The 16,954-nt window shown below is 37.6% G+C and overlaps 1 protein-coding gene across 2 annotated transcripts; it reads left to right on the top strand.

Annotated features, from left to right (window-relative positions):
• On the top strand, positions 1 to 16,691 carry ctu2 (cytosolic thiouridylase subunit 2 homolog (S. pombe)). Of its 2 annotated transcripts, XM_084735890.1 has the most exons (17): positions 1 to 205; positions 286 to 385; positions 1,619 to 1,693; positions 3,197 to 3,275; positions 3,542 to 3,601; positions 4,540 to 4,600; positions 4,722 to 4,831; positions 7,331 to 7,578; positions 9,083 to 9,218; positions 10,495 to 10,626; positions 10,742 to 10,833; positions 11,032 to 11,129; positions 12,735 to 12,833; positions 13,057 to 13,171; positions 14,464 to 14,530; positions 14,735 to 14,793; positions 15,732 to 16,691. In XM_084735890.1, the coding sequence occupies exons 2-17, from the start codon at positions 330 to 332 to the stop codon at positions 15,790 to 15,792; spliced, it is 1,548 nt and encodes a 515-aa protein (XP_084592016.1). In that variant the 5' UTR covers positions 1 to 205; positions 286 to 329; the 3' UTR covers positions 15,793 to 16,691. The 2 variants fall into 2 exon arrangements, with proteins under 2 accessions (XP_084592016.1, XP_084592015.1); XM_084735889.1 differs by having other exon boundaries at positions 1 to 385.
• The last annotated feature ends 263 nt before the right edge of the window (positions 16,692 to 16,954 follow it).

Raw genomic sequence — 16,954 nt, 5'->3', positions numbered from 1 at the left:
AGAGACAAGACCTGTTTGGACACGAGACAGCCTATCTTAAAGTTAATGAAGTTAATATTTAACGGTACTATATACTATAAGGTTAACATATATTAGTGGGTGACATAACAGGGAGGCTGTAAGTGTAACTCAACGCTGCTTGTAATCAATTATCAGGTCCTGCTGTCAGTGAAAACAGCCTGAGTGTTGAAGATTTCAGTGTTCTGTAACTTTAAAGTTGAGAAGAAGTCTTGTTGGTATCTGTTTTTCAGTCCTTTTTAACGGTAAATTGTTCCCGGGGTTTAGAGTCAGTATCAGACCGCTGTGTTAGCTTGTTAGCCGTTGTCCAGATGTGCCAGGTGGACGAAGACTACCAGGACCAGCTGGAGCACGCGGACGTGCCCAGGTAGGTTATTACATGTGTCTATTAAGCTAGCTCTGTTTAAAATGTGCGGACAGGCTGCACCTGCTTTATTATATTTAGGCTCAGTCAGTCCCAGTTTGTGCATCTCTTATTATCATCTTCATATTTGAGACGAATAAAGCAAAAGCCACTGACAGCTGTGGGCCTATCAGTCACATGTTATCATCAAATGTAATCACATTTCATTGCCAAAACTCCATGACAGTGTATTCTGTGCTATAGACTTTTTCACAGCAGCCGTAGTGAAATGAAATAGTAAACACAGGTGTTACCAATGAGACTAGTTAAGGTCACGTTCCATTTAGTGTGGCAGAGTCTTTCCAGTGAGCAACATGTACAATAACAGCACTTTGACCCTGTTTGACCTGAACGGAAATAAACCTTAATTAATGTCATTGGTAACAGCTGCGTTTACTCTATTATTACATGTCAAAATGGCTGCTGTGAAAAAGTCTTTAGGCAAAGTTATTATTTGTGGTATTGAGCTATTGATGGATGTGTGGTCGCTATCTGGAGTCTACAAGGCGAGGCAGCTGCTCCAGCAACAAAGACCCCCAGGGGCCCCAAAAGTTCAGGGCATGTCACTTGGTTGTTGTCATTTAATTAATTGCTAATATTTTAGATAGTAAGTTCACACCACTTGCATACTGCATGATCTAATAGGTCCATAAAATCATGTATTTCATACCATGAGATGAAATATTAACTTCATTATTGTTATAGTATAGCTATTGTGACATGCTAGCAGACATTTAAATGTACAGTTCACCCCAAAATCTAAATACGTATCTTAACCTTGGTCTGTAGTGCTATTAAGCTTGTAGAAAAGAAATATGTTACAATAGATTCTAAAGTAGTTCCAGTAGATTCTACTGCAGAAAGAAAGTAGTTCCTACATGAAACTGCTCACAACAGAGTCTGTGGATTATCTTTAGTAACGAGGTCATGATTTTTGGAACGAGACACTGTTTATATGGTGCTTCGAGCACCACAAACTGAGTGCAATTTAGTTCCATTATATTGGAGTGAAGGCAGACATCTCTATGACTGATATCTCCTAAACTCTGCAAAATGATCAAGATGGATAAATAGCACTACAGGTCAGGGGGAAAATATGGATTTTTGTTTTTGGGTTGAACTGTAATTTTAATCTTCATAGTGTATTTAAATATTTTTGCAGTATAAATGACAGTGTCCTAAAACTTACTTTCTTAGTGTTTCCAAGAAATGTGTCAAATGCAAAGAGGGGACTGCAGCTGTGGTCATCAGAGCTGGAGACACATACTGCAGGTAAGACATGCAACATTTAGCACTGTTTTATTATAACATCTACTGTACAACTGCTAGATAATGTAAGAGCACTGACTGAAAATTAACCAGTGGTGACTGAGCACAATGAGCTTTGGAGGCTGTGAGGCAACCCAAAGCACTGAGCATCAAGCTCTGTGTAGATTCTTGTGATTATCACCATTCAAATTGAAAAATGTCATTGGATGCAGTTTTACTGAAACTCCATTTTCAGTGTGATGGAAGAATTCATAAAGAAAAGAAAACAAATAAAAAGATGGATAGGGAAAATTTCAACTGGGATGGTTGCAACAGTTGATCACTCTTTGGTTATACTGATTTGACCACAATGTCTGTCTAAGAGAACAACAATGGTTTAAATGGTCCACATTAAATGAATCTTGTTTTTTGAACGCATGTAATAATGTGATTTTGTATGTAATCCAGCTTGAAATGCACACTGCATAGCTGTAGATTCTCAAAAGCCTGGTAATTTAAGTTATCTCAAATCAAAGCAAGGACAACTATGAGAATTTTCTGATTTTCCAGGGCAAGTAAAATGCTGGGCTAGTAAATCTAGCAACAAAACAAAACAAAACAAAACAAAAAAAAACTAACGTTGAACCCTTAATTTGATAACCGCTAATAAATAAAACAATCTGTATAGAGACAAATGACTAAGATTAATTAATCTTAGTCTTTCCTGAAAATAAGAACAATAGAGTCTTTAAAAAAAGTCTTAAATGTAATATTTTTTTGTTTTTTTTTTACCAGTCAATCTGTTGAGCATTTTCCATCAATATTTTCCACTAATCAATAAATTGTTTGGTCCATAAATTGTCAGAAAATGTCAATTAGTGTTTCCCGAAGTCCCAGATGATGTTCTCAAATGTCCTGTTTGTCCGCAAACCAAAAATATTCAGTTTACTGTCAGAGAGGAGTAAAGAAACCAGAAAAAATCACAGCTAAAAGAAGCTAAAATCAGAGAATTTGGACATTTTTTCTTAAAAAAAACATGGAACATGGATTCAAAATAGTTGCCAATTAATTTAATAGTTGATTTATCTTTGCCGCTCTGCTAAAAATTCTGTGACAGGAAATAACTAGTTAATAAAAACTGTATTTCTGTAAGAGAGTAAAAACTCAACAGCAGATTAAACCAGGAGCAGATCATAAAACAGACAGGCGTCTTACAAAAATATCATCTGACATAATTATAAAAAAATAAGGAATAGTGGCCTGTCTCAAATATAAGCCTGTTACTGTAGTTAACCAGTGCATGTATTGAATGTGTCTTTTATCTGATGTCATGTTAGAAAAGGTCTGTGTAAGGCTGTGTGGGAGCATCATTCTGAACTCAAAGGTCTTGTTCAAATGTAAAGTGAGAATTTCTCAATCTGCGCTGATAGAGCTGGAGGAGATTATGTTAAAATATTTACATGGTTGTCAAAGATGTTAGCTGTGTTTTTATTGCCTTTGTCCAAATGATTCCTCTGTCTGTGTCAGGATCTGTTTCAAAGAATACTTCATTCATAAGTTCAGAGCCATGCTGGGCAAAAACAGGATCATCTTCCCTGGAGAGAAGGTAAGCTGTCGACTTTATTTGTACGTATGATTACACAATTGTCCTTTTGTGACACATCATCACAAAACTCACTTTACTGATATTCATTTTGTGATTTTTTTTAAATACACGGAATAATTTACATGAACTTAAAAGATGTGATGCATGTTAGCAACAGCTCCATATACATGTGTGTGTGTGTGTCTGTGTGTGTGTGTGTGTGTGTGTGTGTGTGTGTGTGTGTGTGTGTGTGTGTGTGTGTGTGTGTGTGTGTCCTCTGGTTGCAGGTGCTGCTGGCTGTGTCTGGAGGTCCCTCTTCCTGCTCAATGCTCAGCCAAGTCCAAGAGGTCTGTCCCTCAGTCCATCTGTCTCTATAGTCACTATGAACACTTCTTGTAACAGAGTGCAGCAACATGGAAACCACAATAATCCATGAGTCTCTGGTAGATATCTGTTGAATGAACACTGTCCATGCAAATACTTAAGTATATGTTGTGCTAGTTGTTTTAGGTTTTAAAGGGTAATTCTGGTATTTTAAAACCTGTGCCCTAGTTTTACACATTTTGCTATCTAAATTGCCTCATTTACATTTACAGTAGGCACACACAGTTTTAGAATTGGCCCAGGAGACCACCGTAGTCAGCAGCTGAGAAACGAGTGTTAATGTTTGTCTACTAACTTTTTTGGCCACTGACAGGCTCCATACTACACCAGGCTCCTTCCTCCGTGGCCAACTCTTTGGTCTGTGGTATCTCCAAAATGTTTGATTCCTCTTAAATGTTAAATTCATATCCCATGTCTCACTAGAATATGAGCGCTGATGTTCTTAGTTGCCTCAAACAATTCCTCCCTCAGGTTGCCAAATATAACAATTTTATACACAAACTATATCATAATTCATCTCCTAGGTTACTCATAATTATCTAACAAGATAAATTTGTACTCAGGTATAAGCTGTAAGAATGGTGTGCTGTTGGTTTAGTGTGTTTTTTGTTTAGTTAACAGATACGTGTTCAACAGTAGGCCAGGCTCTGTTAAGGCTGCTGTATTTCCAGTGCAGCCACAGTGAGGTGTGAGAGGTGAAAAATCCTCAAGCTGTAAAGTCTAAAAGATCAATGGGTCATGTGTCAGCTGGAGAGTATCATAAACCAAACCACAAAAACATTAAATGATGTGTTCTTAATCTATGAAGATTCAGTATAAATCTGTAGATACAATATAAACCTGTTTCCTTCTTTTTGTTTTAATATTATTAATGCAACTGCAAACCTTTTCTTCCTCTCAGGGTTTGAGTCAGAACGCTCACAAGAAGTTGAGATTCTTACCTGGAATTGTCTTCATTGATGGTAAATGAAAAGAGAGTGTTGCGTCATTTTTGTGTCTGTCTTGAGGAACTTTGTCATTTCTGAAAAGATTCTGGCCAAAACATTCCACGTGACAGAACATTTCATGTGTCTTTGTTTCCAGAGGGTGGTGCTGTGGGTCTGTCTGTGGAGGAGAGACGGAGGACGGTGGCTGAGCTGCAGGCTGCATTCAAAGCCACCGGTTTCCCCTTTCACATGGTGCCTCTGGAACAGGTCAGTGTGGACGCAGGAGGGTCTACTCGTCCTCAGCAGTCTGTTAAATCACTTTAAAATGACATGCAGGGTGAGTTAGACACCCATTTCTGCTAATGTGATGAAAACAAAGATCCTGTCAGTGATTGTAATGAGAAACATGAGAATGAGATGTAACAATACAAAAAAATCAAGATACAATAATATCACAATAACAAGTCTGTGATGAGATATTTATCATATATTATCGACTTGAATAAATGTTTTTTATTAAAAAATAAATATAAGGTTTGTTTTTCCTTTTAACTTAAAGTACTTCTTCTAACAAATATAGAAGCAGCCAACCATCAGTCACCTTCACTGCCACTGCATGTTTGAATGATGTTTGTACAACGGCAAAACCAAACCAATGCAGCAGAAAGTAACAGCCCTTATAAAATCAAATCAAATCATTAACCATGTAATGTCACCATGGATATTGTCACAGTCCAATACGGCATTGAGACATTTTTTCTCACAATATTCAGTGTGTTGTTCCACCCTACAAAATAATGACTTAGTATTTAAAAACTACTGGCTTAATCACAAAATAATGAGAAAGTTTTTCATTATTTTGAGGCACTAAAATACAATATTACAAAACAGCTCATCGCAGCAGGATAGTTTGGAAATGTTTTTCGTTATTTTGAGATATTATCTTATTATTTTCTCATTATTTTGAACAGAGCTGCAACGATTAATCAAATAATCGATTATTGATTGATTATTAAATTAATCGTCAACTTGATAGTCAATTAATCAGTTTGAGCAGATTTTTAAAGAAGAAATTTCCTTCTAAATTTTCTGATTCCAGCTTGTTAGATGTGAGTATTTTCTGGTTTCTTCACTCCTCTTTGACAGCAAACTGAAAATCGAGAAAATAATCGACAGATTAATTGATGATGAAAATAATCATCAGTTGCAGCCTGAATTTTGAGGAGGATTTTTTCCGATACTGATGCCAAAATTACTTAAAAAAAAAACGGTGTCTGAACCGATACTTTAAGAAGAAAAATATCCTAAGATGATGGTTAACAACATTAAAGAACAGCTTATTTTTCATTACTAATGCAAATTTGAACATGAAACTGAACAATATATTAACTGCCAGCAGTTTAAAGTTTACTTAGATATATAAATATAATGAAATACAATACACTTAACAAAATCTGCAAAGCAAATTTACATTAATAAATAAAACTTGACCCAGCTACAACAACTAAACACTTAACACAGCAACGGAAAAATCAGTTTTGAATAAGCGTCATACTTGAGCAATACTTCTGCAGAAATCTGATCATATCTTCTAACCTGAAGAAGACTGAGAAGGCTGATGTCATCAACATCATCATTAATGGTCTCGTCACCATAAGTATAAATGTGAGGACTTCATGATGTGTCTTATCTTGTGTTTTGCTTGAAGGTGTGTCCCTGTGCATCACCAGATTCTTACCCCCTTTACACGCAATGTTTTTAAACATTTGTTGCCCGTCCTGCACGCTGTTTGAAATGCAGCCAAATAAAGACTGTTCACTTCAGCATTTTAGCTGTGTTTAAGGAAGCTACTTGCTAACTGAAGGCTACCTGCTGCCAGAAACATGCAGAGTGAATGCTGCTGTAATGTTAACCAGACATGGTGATGTGTCTAACATCAACACCAGACAGCGATTATTTTACATTCATTCATTCAGTCATTCATTAGTGTAAATGGGCTTCTATACCTTTCAAACATGCACTTTCCAACTTCAACATGTCGGATATCAGGAACAAAGTTGCATGCAATTTACAGAACTGGTGGAATTTAAACCTGCTTTAAAGTTATGTACAAAGCAACAAATAACTTAATTCCTGGCAGCATACAAAACATATCTTTAGACAGAGGGAGGCTATAACTTAAGGTAAATTAAATTTGAAAGAAGCTGTCAGGTTGTTTTCGCACCACTCTTAAAAGCATGTGCAGATCAATTTGTTTCATTTCTTTGCCAAGTGCATTCCACAAAATCAGCCCACACCGTAAAAATATCAGACGGTTTAAAAAGATGTAGGGAGAAATTATTTTTGAGATGTACATAAATAATTAAAAGGAAGGTAAAGCATGCTGTGGGTGATACTGTTGCTATTGGTTTTCTCTTTTTTCTTTTTTTGGGGGAGGGGGGTAATTAGGTAATTGTGTGGCTGATCAATGGGGAGGAGAGTGGGTTTATGTAAAAGATTGATTATTGATGGATTAGTATAGATTAGGGGTAAGTCTAGACAAGCATGTTGCTTCTTCCTGCTCTTTTTCAAATCTTAATTTATGTTTCTCATTGAAGTCTGGTCATTTTATTGTTTGTTTCTCTTTTTTTTCTACAAATATTTTATTTTTTAAATGTTCAAGATAAGACAGTTTCACATGTCTTCTCATGTCTGAATATTTTTTTTTTTTTACATAAAAATCACAGTTGAATGTATTATTGAATGTGTCCTCCATCCTCCTTTCAGGTTCTGGATCTTCCCAGTTCAGTTGTGACGACGGCCCCGTCCCATTTAGAGCGACCCGCCAGTGAATACAAAGCGGCCGTGGATCACTACATCCAGAGTGACAGCGGCGGCAGCAGCTGTATGACACCACAGCGACAGGAGGAAACATCACTGCCTGATGTTCAGGAGTCCCACACACACGCACTGCAGCAGCTGATCGGCTCTGCCAAGACGCTGACGGCCAGAGAGGACCTGCTCAACACGTTAAGGTCAGACACAGAGACACACTGCCTCCACAGTCCCTGATCACTCCCATCTGACTTCATGGTGTGTCTGTATTTAGCTTCAAGTTCAAGCAGAGATATTCCTCTGGGATAATACACCACTCAAGAAAGAAAAAACCCTTTCCAAACCAATTTTTTGTGGTTTTTGTTTGTATTTATGATTCTGTGCTTTTTTAGTAGCCACTGATTTCTGGGACTCACCTATGTTTTCTTATTTCTGGTCTTATTTCTGGTCTGGTGGTTGAGAGCAACCAAAATAAGAGAAAACATCTTTTTCACAGTCCACTAATTGTTTGTCCAATGCAGGTAAACACAAGTTTAAAGAATATTCATAATTAATGTTTATAGTATATAATTAGTATATATGGTATATATATAGTATAATTAATTGTTATAATTAAAATATCTATATTTAGATAATAATCTAAAAATATTCACCTAGCAGGACGCCTGTATCTGTTTAGTGTTATATCAGTTTATCAGTATGTTTTCCTGCATCCTTCTCCTGCCTCACAAATTTGCTGCTTTTATCTATTTTTATATCTTATGTTCAATAGTTTATAGTCTTCATGTAATTTGAAGAGATCTACAGAGCCCATAAACTGACATAATGTAATAAAAGGTTATCAGTCAAGTCAAAAATTTACTTTTAATTAAATAAATAATAGTGTTTGTTAAATATTTAAAATAAAAGTGTAATAAAAGAAATATGAAGTTTTTCCTTTACACTCCACTCAGTATGTAAAAACTAACAAAAAGCTTTTAATTTCCATTAATTTACCACCAACTATTTGATAAAAATAAAAAAAATAATAAAACTATTTGTTTAATTCTTCTGTTTTAATTCAACTACTTTGCGTCCCTCTGTTGACACATTTACACACATCAACAGAAAATTACAAGAGAATATGAGAAAGAATTTAAGAGGCTGCTGTGCATGAGGCCCATTGACTCTCATTCATTTTGTACTCACTCTATCCGGGGTGGCCCTAATGGTAATTTTCCAAACTCTGTCTGTTTTTCCCATCCAGGTTCAGATTACTTTATTTGTACCTGGAGGTAGATTTGGTTTGCAGTAAGACGAGGCACACATTTTACAAACATCACAGACAAACATGATGAAAGTACTCGAAAGGTTCTAAAAATTGAGAAATAACAATAAAAAACACAAATAAATAAATAAATAAGGTAAAATGCAGGTGAGAAATCTGTGCAGTGTTGCTGTGACATCTGAGTGATGGCTGCTGGAACAAAGCTGTTTTTATTCCGCTGTGTTTCACACTTTGGGAATATTTACTTCTTTGTGAAATGAAACCAGACGGTCAATATACCAAGTGCTGGATACAAAGGAGAGCTCAGGAGCAAACAGCAGTAGGACTGCAAAGAAGATAAAGTATAAATTTTGCATTAACTTCACCAGTGAGGGTTATGAGGTTGGTTAAGATTCATGTCCAGTGTGTATTTTAAGATGTGCTCGTTCTCCTCACAGGCAGCATCTGCTGGTGCACATGGCTCGAACTGAAGGCTACAGCAAACTGATGCTGGGAGACAGCTGCACCAGACTGGCTGTCAAACTGCTCACCAGTATATCACTGGGCAGAGGAGCACAGCTGGCTCAGGACACGGTGAGTGTGTGAACAGACAATGAACGGAGGCCTTCTCATTTTTCTTTGTAGTGGACCAGATGATATCAGATGTGTGATGGAACTGTTTCTCTGTGGAACAAATCTAACTTACTCAGGGTTCAAAGTTAATGTTCGTTTTTTCCACTTTGACTGGTCGGGCAAGTGGGTCAGAAATCTACTTGATCCCATACAAATAGTTTTATTTTTAGCAGTTATCAAATAACAACAAAGACTAAAGTTAATCATCATGTTTAATACAGGGCTGCAATATCAACAAAATGTTAGAAAATACCCCAAGAGTCCAAGATAATGCCGTGAAATGTTTCAATTTTGTTAGTTTAATGTGATGATAAATGAAGGAAAGTGGGAAATGTCCATATTTGAGAAGCTGAAACCAGCCTTTTCTGACATTTTGCATGAATAATTAGTTAGAGCAGGATACCCCAGAGGCAAAGTAACAATAGAAGGCCAACACAAAAAGGTCAAACTGGAGCAAGAAAAAAAAAAAGCTAAAACTGAAGCAAGCAAAGGACAAACAGTAAGAGAAATAAGAACAGGAAAACAAGAATAACATGACAAAAGAAATAAAAGAAAACAGAAGGAGGAGAATGCAGAGACATATGATGTTGTCTAGTAAATATGAATAAATAAAAGGAATGAAATAAGACAACATCACATAATGGCAATATAAAAGAGAACACATAAAAAGAATAAAGATTAAAATATATCGAACGGATGACACCAATTAAAAGCAGGTTTGTAAAAATGTGTGTTAAGAAGTGATTTAAAAGATGTAACTGATTCTGCAGCCTGGTCTCTTCGGGCAGGTCGTTCTGAAGTCGAGGGGTCCTGATGGAGAAAGTGCAGAAGCACCTTCAGATTTAAACCTCGACTTCGGAACAGCCAGGAGGCCCTGCCCGAGGATTTAAGGCTGCAGACTGGCTCATAAGTGCTCAGTGTTTCAACTGTGTAACTTGAGACCAGACAGGCTTTAAAAGTGATTGGTAAAATGTTAAAATCAATTATAAAACACACAGGGAGCCAATGGATGTCATCTGCTGAAACCAGTAAGAAGCCTCGCTGCTGTGCTCTGAACCAGTTAGAGGCATGAGAGTGATTTGTGGTTAATGCCAGTTTAACTGATTAAAAAATATTGCAATAGTTTAATTATTTTTACCACTTTCCAAGTCAGGCAAGTGGCCACTCCTTATTGTTGAACCTTGCAAATAATGTTAATCTTGTATTTGTGCATACGTGTGTGTGTTTGTGTTAACAGGGTTTCTCAGACTCCAGGTTTGGTGACATAATATTAGTGAGGCCAATGAGGGACTACTCTGCCAAAGAAATCGCGTACTACAACCGTCTGTTCAACGTGCCCTCTGTTTTCATCCCGAGCCTGGACACCAAGGTAACATCAACCAGCAGTAACTGATCTGACTGTAACATCAGGCCTGCAGGCTGCAGAGGAAACTGCTGTGTCTTACTGTGCCAGTAAGTCAATAATGTTTGTGTCTGTCCCACAGACAACAGAGAAGGCCAGTATCCAGCGTCTGACAGAGAGTTTTGTCACCAGACTGCAGGCAGACTTCCCCTCTACTGTCAGCACCATCTACAGGTCAGTATGAGATTACAGATGTCATAGAGATACACGTGTTCTGCAACAAATAGTCAAAGTGAGTGTTTGCATGTACTGGATAATGGATGCTGGACAGTATATTTACTACATCTTGCTTTTTTTTACTATTAGCAACATTCAATCAATGTAGCATTTTCTGCACACACAAAACAAAAAAAACTGCTGTGTGTCCTGTAGGACCAGTGAGAAGCTGCAGACAGCATGTAAGAGCTCGTCCACAGCTGACCACAGTGAAAGGTGTCTCCTCTGCATGTGTGCCCTGGATACCACTGTTGGTGAGTGTTGAATGGAAAAGGTAGCTCTTAGACAGGTACAAGATCTTTTAGAATAGGCACATGCACATGCAGGACCCAACCCCCTGTCTCAATGTTTCGTTATCACTCGCTTGTCTCACACAACAGAAACACTCATTTTAATAGATGCAGCTGTTTGCACCAGCTCTGTGTGTGTCAGCTGGGTCAGATTTTCCATCTGACGGAGCTGATGTCTACATTTAATACTAAGATTTGAATCACTTGGAGGTTGGTCTGTTACAAGGTTTAATAGCCAAGCGTTTAATATTGTATTATTATTTTCCAGCATAATTGAAGAGTAAAAATCAAAATCCCCTCAAAATACAGTTTTGTCCCAGTTCTCAAGAATGACTGATTTACATTTTGTAAATTAGGCAGAGCAACTCACTCTGCTCCACTTTGTAATCCCACAGACTCTCCTGACACTTCACCCAGCAGCTGCGAGACAGGGCAACTTCCTGATCTTCTTCTGTGGTGTTTGCAAGCTGTAACCTTCACTGTACATTACCGCCACTGGACAATTTCATAGCTAGGGCTGAGTATTGTTTAAAAAATTACAATACCAGTACCCTTAAAGTGATACTGATCACAACAGAGAATTTAATTTGATAGTTGAAAACTGCTTCATTTGAATACCCATCATGTGAATGGAAGAATTCCTGCAATAATCTTTCACATTTTATGCATTTATTTTTATCAGATGCCACAGGTGTGTGGTATAGCCATACTTCACACTGTTTTGGTAGCATCTGGAACACTGAATTGCCAACGCTGTCAAACACACTGTGTTAGACTTCACCTCACCACAGACTGTATGAGTTGTAGCTGCTGCAGTGGTGGGTCAGTCACATGTTGCATTAAATTGATACATTTTCCATAATTGGCTGCAAGAAAAACTGTACAGTCTTTTTCTAGAAATGGACTGAATGCAGTTATTATTTGACTGGACAAGTTTTGGTACTACTTGTGCTGAGTTCTTGTGGTTGATACCTTAAAGGTCTAAGGTCTGACAAACGTTAATGTCTCCACCTTGAGTGTAGCCACCGGGATTCTATCTCTTTTTCATATTGCAGTGCTTATGCCACAATCTTATGCAACATGTTGATGGAAAAATAGATCAGGAATATTCATATGTATTGAAGGAAAATTGCACACCATATGGAAAGTTTGTTTGCTGCTGCCACTGCTTTGAAATGTGTGGATGAAACCTATACAGACAGATGCTTCAGTTTGGCGAGCATGATGCTGATGTGATGCAGTGTAGACATGGAGTTTTGCTTTTCTGGGTTGTTAAATTCAAAATCAAAGGGTATTTGAGGGAAAATGTTTGCAACACTGTGGGGGACATTGACATAATGGAAGTTTTAATCATTAATTCTTCTGTTGGGAACTATTTCAAATATAAATAATACATTTGGTGTCTGTTTTTACCTCTGCAAAACACTACATGTCTTCCTTCAAACTATTCACTTAACAGGTTCTCAGTAAAATTGGAAGTGGACACTCTTTTAGGTGAACACCTCCCGTAAGTTGGAACAGATGTAAGAATTCTTGACTTTTTTTTTCCTTCTCTACCTCTTTTTTCAGAGGATGCTTCAGCCTTCAAGGCCACACTGATCTCAGAGCAGCTGTCCAAGCCTAAATCTCCAGGAACCACCACTACTGAGACCCCGAGACAAAACCAAGGCACAGTAAACTCTCAATGACTACATTTTACCTCCACCTCCATTTTCACCTTCACTTCTTCCCTCTGTAGTTCTTGTAACTTGTAATGTCTCTCTCTTCTCTGTGTGTTTTTGCGTTTAGTCATGCAGAGTGAAAATACAATGCACACCAGACACACTACAAGTCCACAATCGAGTTTCTACACTCAGTTCTTCAACACTAATAAAATGTGTTTCCATTACAGCTCCAGCAGAGCCAGAATCAGCTGCTCCCACTGGACAGTGCTGCTCCTCTGGAGGAGGAGGAGGAGAGGATTGTGGGAGAGCAGCAAGTGATGGAGGCTGCTGTTCTTCTGCCAAGTAAGTGTTCACTGATTTATTTCTCTTCATCTGAGCAGTGACTGAACTCATATTATCATCTAATCAGGGACTCACACTGACACTTATTGCACGGTGATGTCAACAAGCACATCAACATAAATATGTCACCAAGTCTTAAATATATGCCAAGAAATGGCCATGATTCTGTCTGTCTTTATATAATGTCCTCTCTTGTGTCTATTAGTGGAGACTGTTACAGTCCTCACCTCTGCATGTTGTATGTGTTGGTCACTGATTATCAGAACCAGTGGTACTTACTTATCTATAAAGCTCTTTTAAGAAAATTTCCATCATCTGTGTCATCTGTGCTGCTCTGGACCTCTGGTCACTTCTGAACTCTCTTCTGAACACGCAGGATGCCTCAGGAAGCTCAAGCACAACTGATTTAGATTAGACTATTGAAACTAAAGTTAATTTAATTTTATAGTTGAACAATTTTGAAAAAATACTGAATTGTGATTATATTGACTGGCATTGCAATATCTTTTGCAATGTTTCAGGGAATTATAATTTTTTACATTACTCTCATTATCATCAAATAAAATTATTAGCCTTTGGTGTGATTTGCACAGGGGTTTGTACCAAACAGTGTTTTCCTAACTCTGTAGGATATAAAGTGTTGGATCTCTCCAGCATAACAATATTTAATCTAAAATGTTTTTTTGACACAAATACTGCAGAAAAACTACAGTAGGCCATATCACAGTTTCAATATGATTAAAATTAATTGTTAAGCCCTAATTAAGGGCTTGTCCATCTCCACTTTTGCTGGTTAAATGTTGCATAATCTCAGTGCAAAGTAAGGCACAACGCATGAAGTGGTTGTAATTACCCTCTTAATTAATCATATTTTTGGCATATATGACTTAAACCAATCAAAGTTTCAAACCCCACATCCCTTTAAATGCTAGGTGGACCTGCACCTGCTGCATTGCTGTGATTCGACCAACAATGAGTTGAGTTATCTACCAACATCAGCATCTGAGGTTTTATCAGCACAATATTTGGAATGGGTCCAATTTTGGTTTATGGTTTTCGTATGCAAATTCCTTTTTTTACAAAACTTAAAATCCTGTTCTACTTGTCTACTGTCGTTACGTTGCATGTAAACAGGGTGTAGACAGTGTTGTAGCAACAGATAGCCAGCGTATCTTGTGTAAATGAGTCAGTGATTCCTACCATCTGTCTTCTGTCAGAGCAGTACACTGACATCACCTTGTACCTCTCTGACTGTCCATCACTGACTGCTCTGTGTCGCTGGTTTGTTCCAGGGTACCACAGACAACTGATCTGAGGAGCCTGTTGTGTTACAGCTGTCAGCTGACCATCAAAGACATGGTGAGTGGAAACCTCTGAATAGGTGTCTGTACTCCTTCATCCAAAATCTCTATCATGGACTTTGTGAAAATAAGAAGGATAAAGAAAAGAAAACCTAACTTTGTTTAGTGCAGTATGTTCTTCTGTTTTACTCCTGCTGCTGCTGATGTTCTCCTCTGTTCTGCCCTCTCGGCCTGTCTCTTCATGTTTCTGTTTTTCTTCTAGTCATCAGTGGTCCGTCTCCCACAGTACATCCTGTCAGAGTCTCAGAGGAGGCAGAGGAGGTGAGGAGAATATTTGGTTCATTTAAAACATCAGTTTTTATTACTGGGTCCATGTACAACATCTACTTTAGACAAGTTCTGATCAGAAATAGAGCATAAAATAGTGCTGTTCTCATTTTTGAAGCATTATTTAGACTAGTAGTTTGTGCCCAAGGCAAACCAAAGGACAAGCCAAAATCTCAAGTACATCCTGACTGATTTTTGAAACAAATACCAATATTGATTTTAGAGGGTAAAAAATTAACTGATTGCCGATATCATGACTCTAGCACAGTTTTGAGCTAAACGTTTTGAGTAAAAAATACACCAATCAGACTGTGCAGATGTACTCAGAAGAAGGCTGCTGGAAATCCTTGAAAACTCTTTCATTTTAATGCAATGTTTTCAATGTTTGAAAAGTGCTTGGATTTTGGATAAAAACTGCTTGAAATTGCAGTTGCATTGCTTTCATAATAAATAGCTAAGTAGTTTGCTTTTTAGTAGAGCTGCAACAATAAGTGGATTAATCAATTAGCTGTCAACTATTAAATCAATGGCCAGCTATTATTGTTCCATGTTTTCTTTACTCCTCCATGACAGTAAACTTAATATCTCTGGGTTGTGAACAAAACAAGACATCATCTTAGGCTCTGGAAAATGGTGATCAATATTTTTGGCATTTCTGACACTTTCTGGACCAAACAACCAATCAATTAATAGAGAAAATGATTGACAGGTTTGTTGATGATAAATAATCATTAGTTACAGTCATACTTCACTTCATACTACAGACAGATGAGACATTGTGAAACATGAAACTTTGTTGTATTTTACTTTGTTTACCTTCTGTAGCACACGTTCATTTCTTATTTAACTATATAGCTGCAAAACTAAGAGCAGAAACTCATCATAGACAGTCAGAAGTGCCATATTTTATTCCTGTGTGTTGTGTTGTGTAGGTCTCAGATGAGAGAGGAGATCAGTGAGTTCCTGTTGGATGATGGTGATGAAGGTGATTAGAGGAACAGACAAAGTGATGCTGAATGATTTCCAGCTGTCACCTCTGAAGAAATCACACTTGTACTTCTCAGAAATCTTACAAAGCCAGCCATCCATTACTTGATTCCCGTTATCCTGAGTGAGCCAATCCAAGCAAGCGAGGTGCAAGAGGTTGCATACAACATGGACAGATCACCAATACACCACAGGGCGAGGTGGGCATTCAGCCTGAAAAACTGTGCGCTAAAACAACACAGATCAGCGTTGGTGTGGGCGTTTGTTTAAATAACTGCTCCAGGCCTTAAAGATTTGTCAGACACCAAAACACTGCACAGAGGTTTGAAAAACTCACAGGATTTTACATGTTGGAAAGTGATCACAGCAGCAACTATTTCATCCTTCGTCATGACAAAGTAAACAGTAAATGTATAGTGTTACAAAGTGTTACTTAGAAACTGTTTTACTGTTTTTACACACAGTTTATCAGCTTGAACGTGGCCTAATTAATATGTCCACTCAAACACACATGGACCAAGCACATTCCAGATACCACACACATGCTGGTGGACAGTCTACAGTCAACACGGTCAGTAACACATTTCAGAAACAGAACATATCAAAATAGCCATTTTTACTACTCTCCATGTAACGTTTCCTCATTCAGTCACTACCTGTAATAAGAGTCATTTTGGAAATCAGAGGCTGGTAAAATCTGATGTTTGAAGGGAGCACCAGGCCGTGCTGGTGTTTCCAGACAAACTTCATGTCTCATGAAGCATTTAACAGATCGGTTTGACACTGAGGATTTGTATTTACTTCTGTTTTAATAAACTTTAAAGTTTTTATTTAAAGCTGCTTTCAAGACATTTCGATGTATTTTTCTGTGCTGTTGACTCATTAAATATTCCCCTTAATCCTGATGACAACATTGAGCTTATTTCCTGCAGTGCTGTTTTTATACTACACCATGTTTCATGCCTCAACAAGAAGACAGAAAAAACATGGTTATATATTTTTACTTTTTAGAGCACACCTTACTAAATATTAAGTACTAAAAAGGGGCAATCCAGTGAGTTGAATTATCTGATTCTGGGGGTGTTCTATCAAGGCTAAAAAGCCTGGCTTGAATTTACTTCAACTTCCACTCAAGGCTTAAGCTAACACAATTTAGCCTGGTGCTCAA

Source organism: Lutjanus erythropterus, chromosome 14 (assembly GCF_056507025.1).
Source record: "Lutjanus erythropterus isolate fLutEry1 chromosome 14, fLutEry1.hap2, whole genome shotgun sequence".
In the NCBI taxonomy this organism is placed as follows: domain Eukaryota; kingdom Metazoa; phylum Chordata; class Actinopteri; order Lutjaniformes; family Lutjanidae; genus Lutjanus; species Lutjanus erythropterus.
The sequence above is the reverse complement of the archived record's forward strand: the minus strand, read 5'-3'. Positions and strand labels throughout refer to the sequence as shown.

Excerpts from the sequence above, each read along its gene's own strand:
- ctu2 (XM_084735890.1), top strand. The coding sequence starts at position 330 with ATGTGCCAGGTGGACGAAGACTACCAGGACCAGCTGGAGCACGCGGAC. Across the intron at positions 3,276-3,541 it reads TCATCTTCCCTGGAGAGAAG|GTGCTGCTGGCTGTGTCTGG; the intron begins GTAAGCTGTCGA and ends CTCTGGTTGCAG. Across the intron at positions 12,834-13,056 it reads GACCCCGAGACAAAACCAAG|CTCCAGCAGAGCCAGAATCA; the intron begins GCACAGTAAACT and ends TTTCCATTACAG.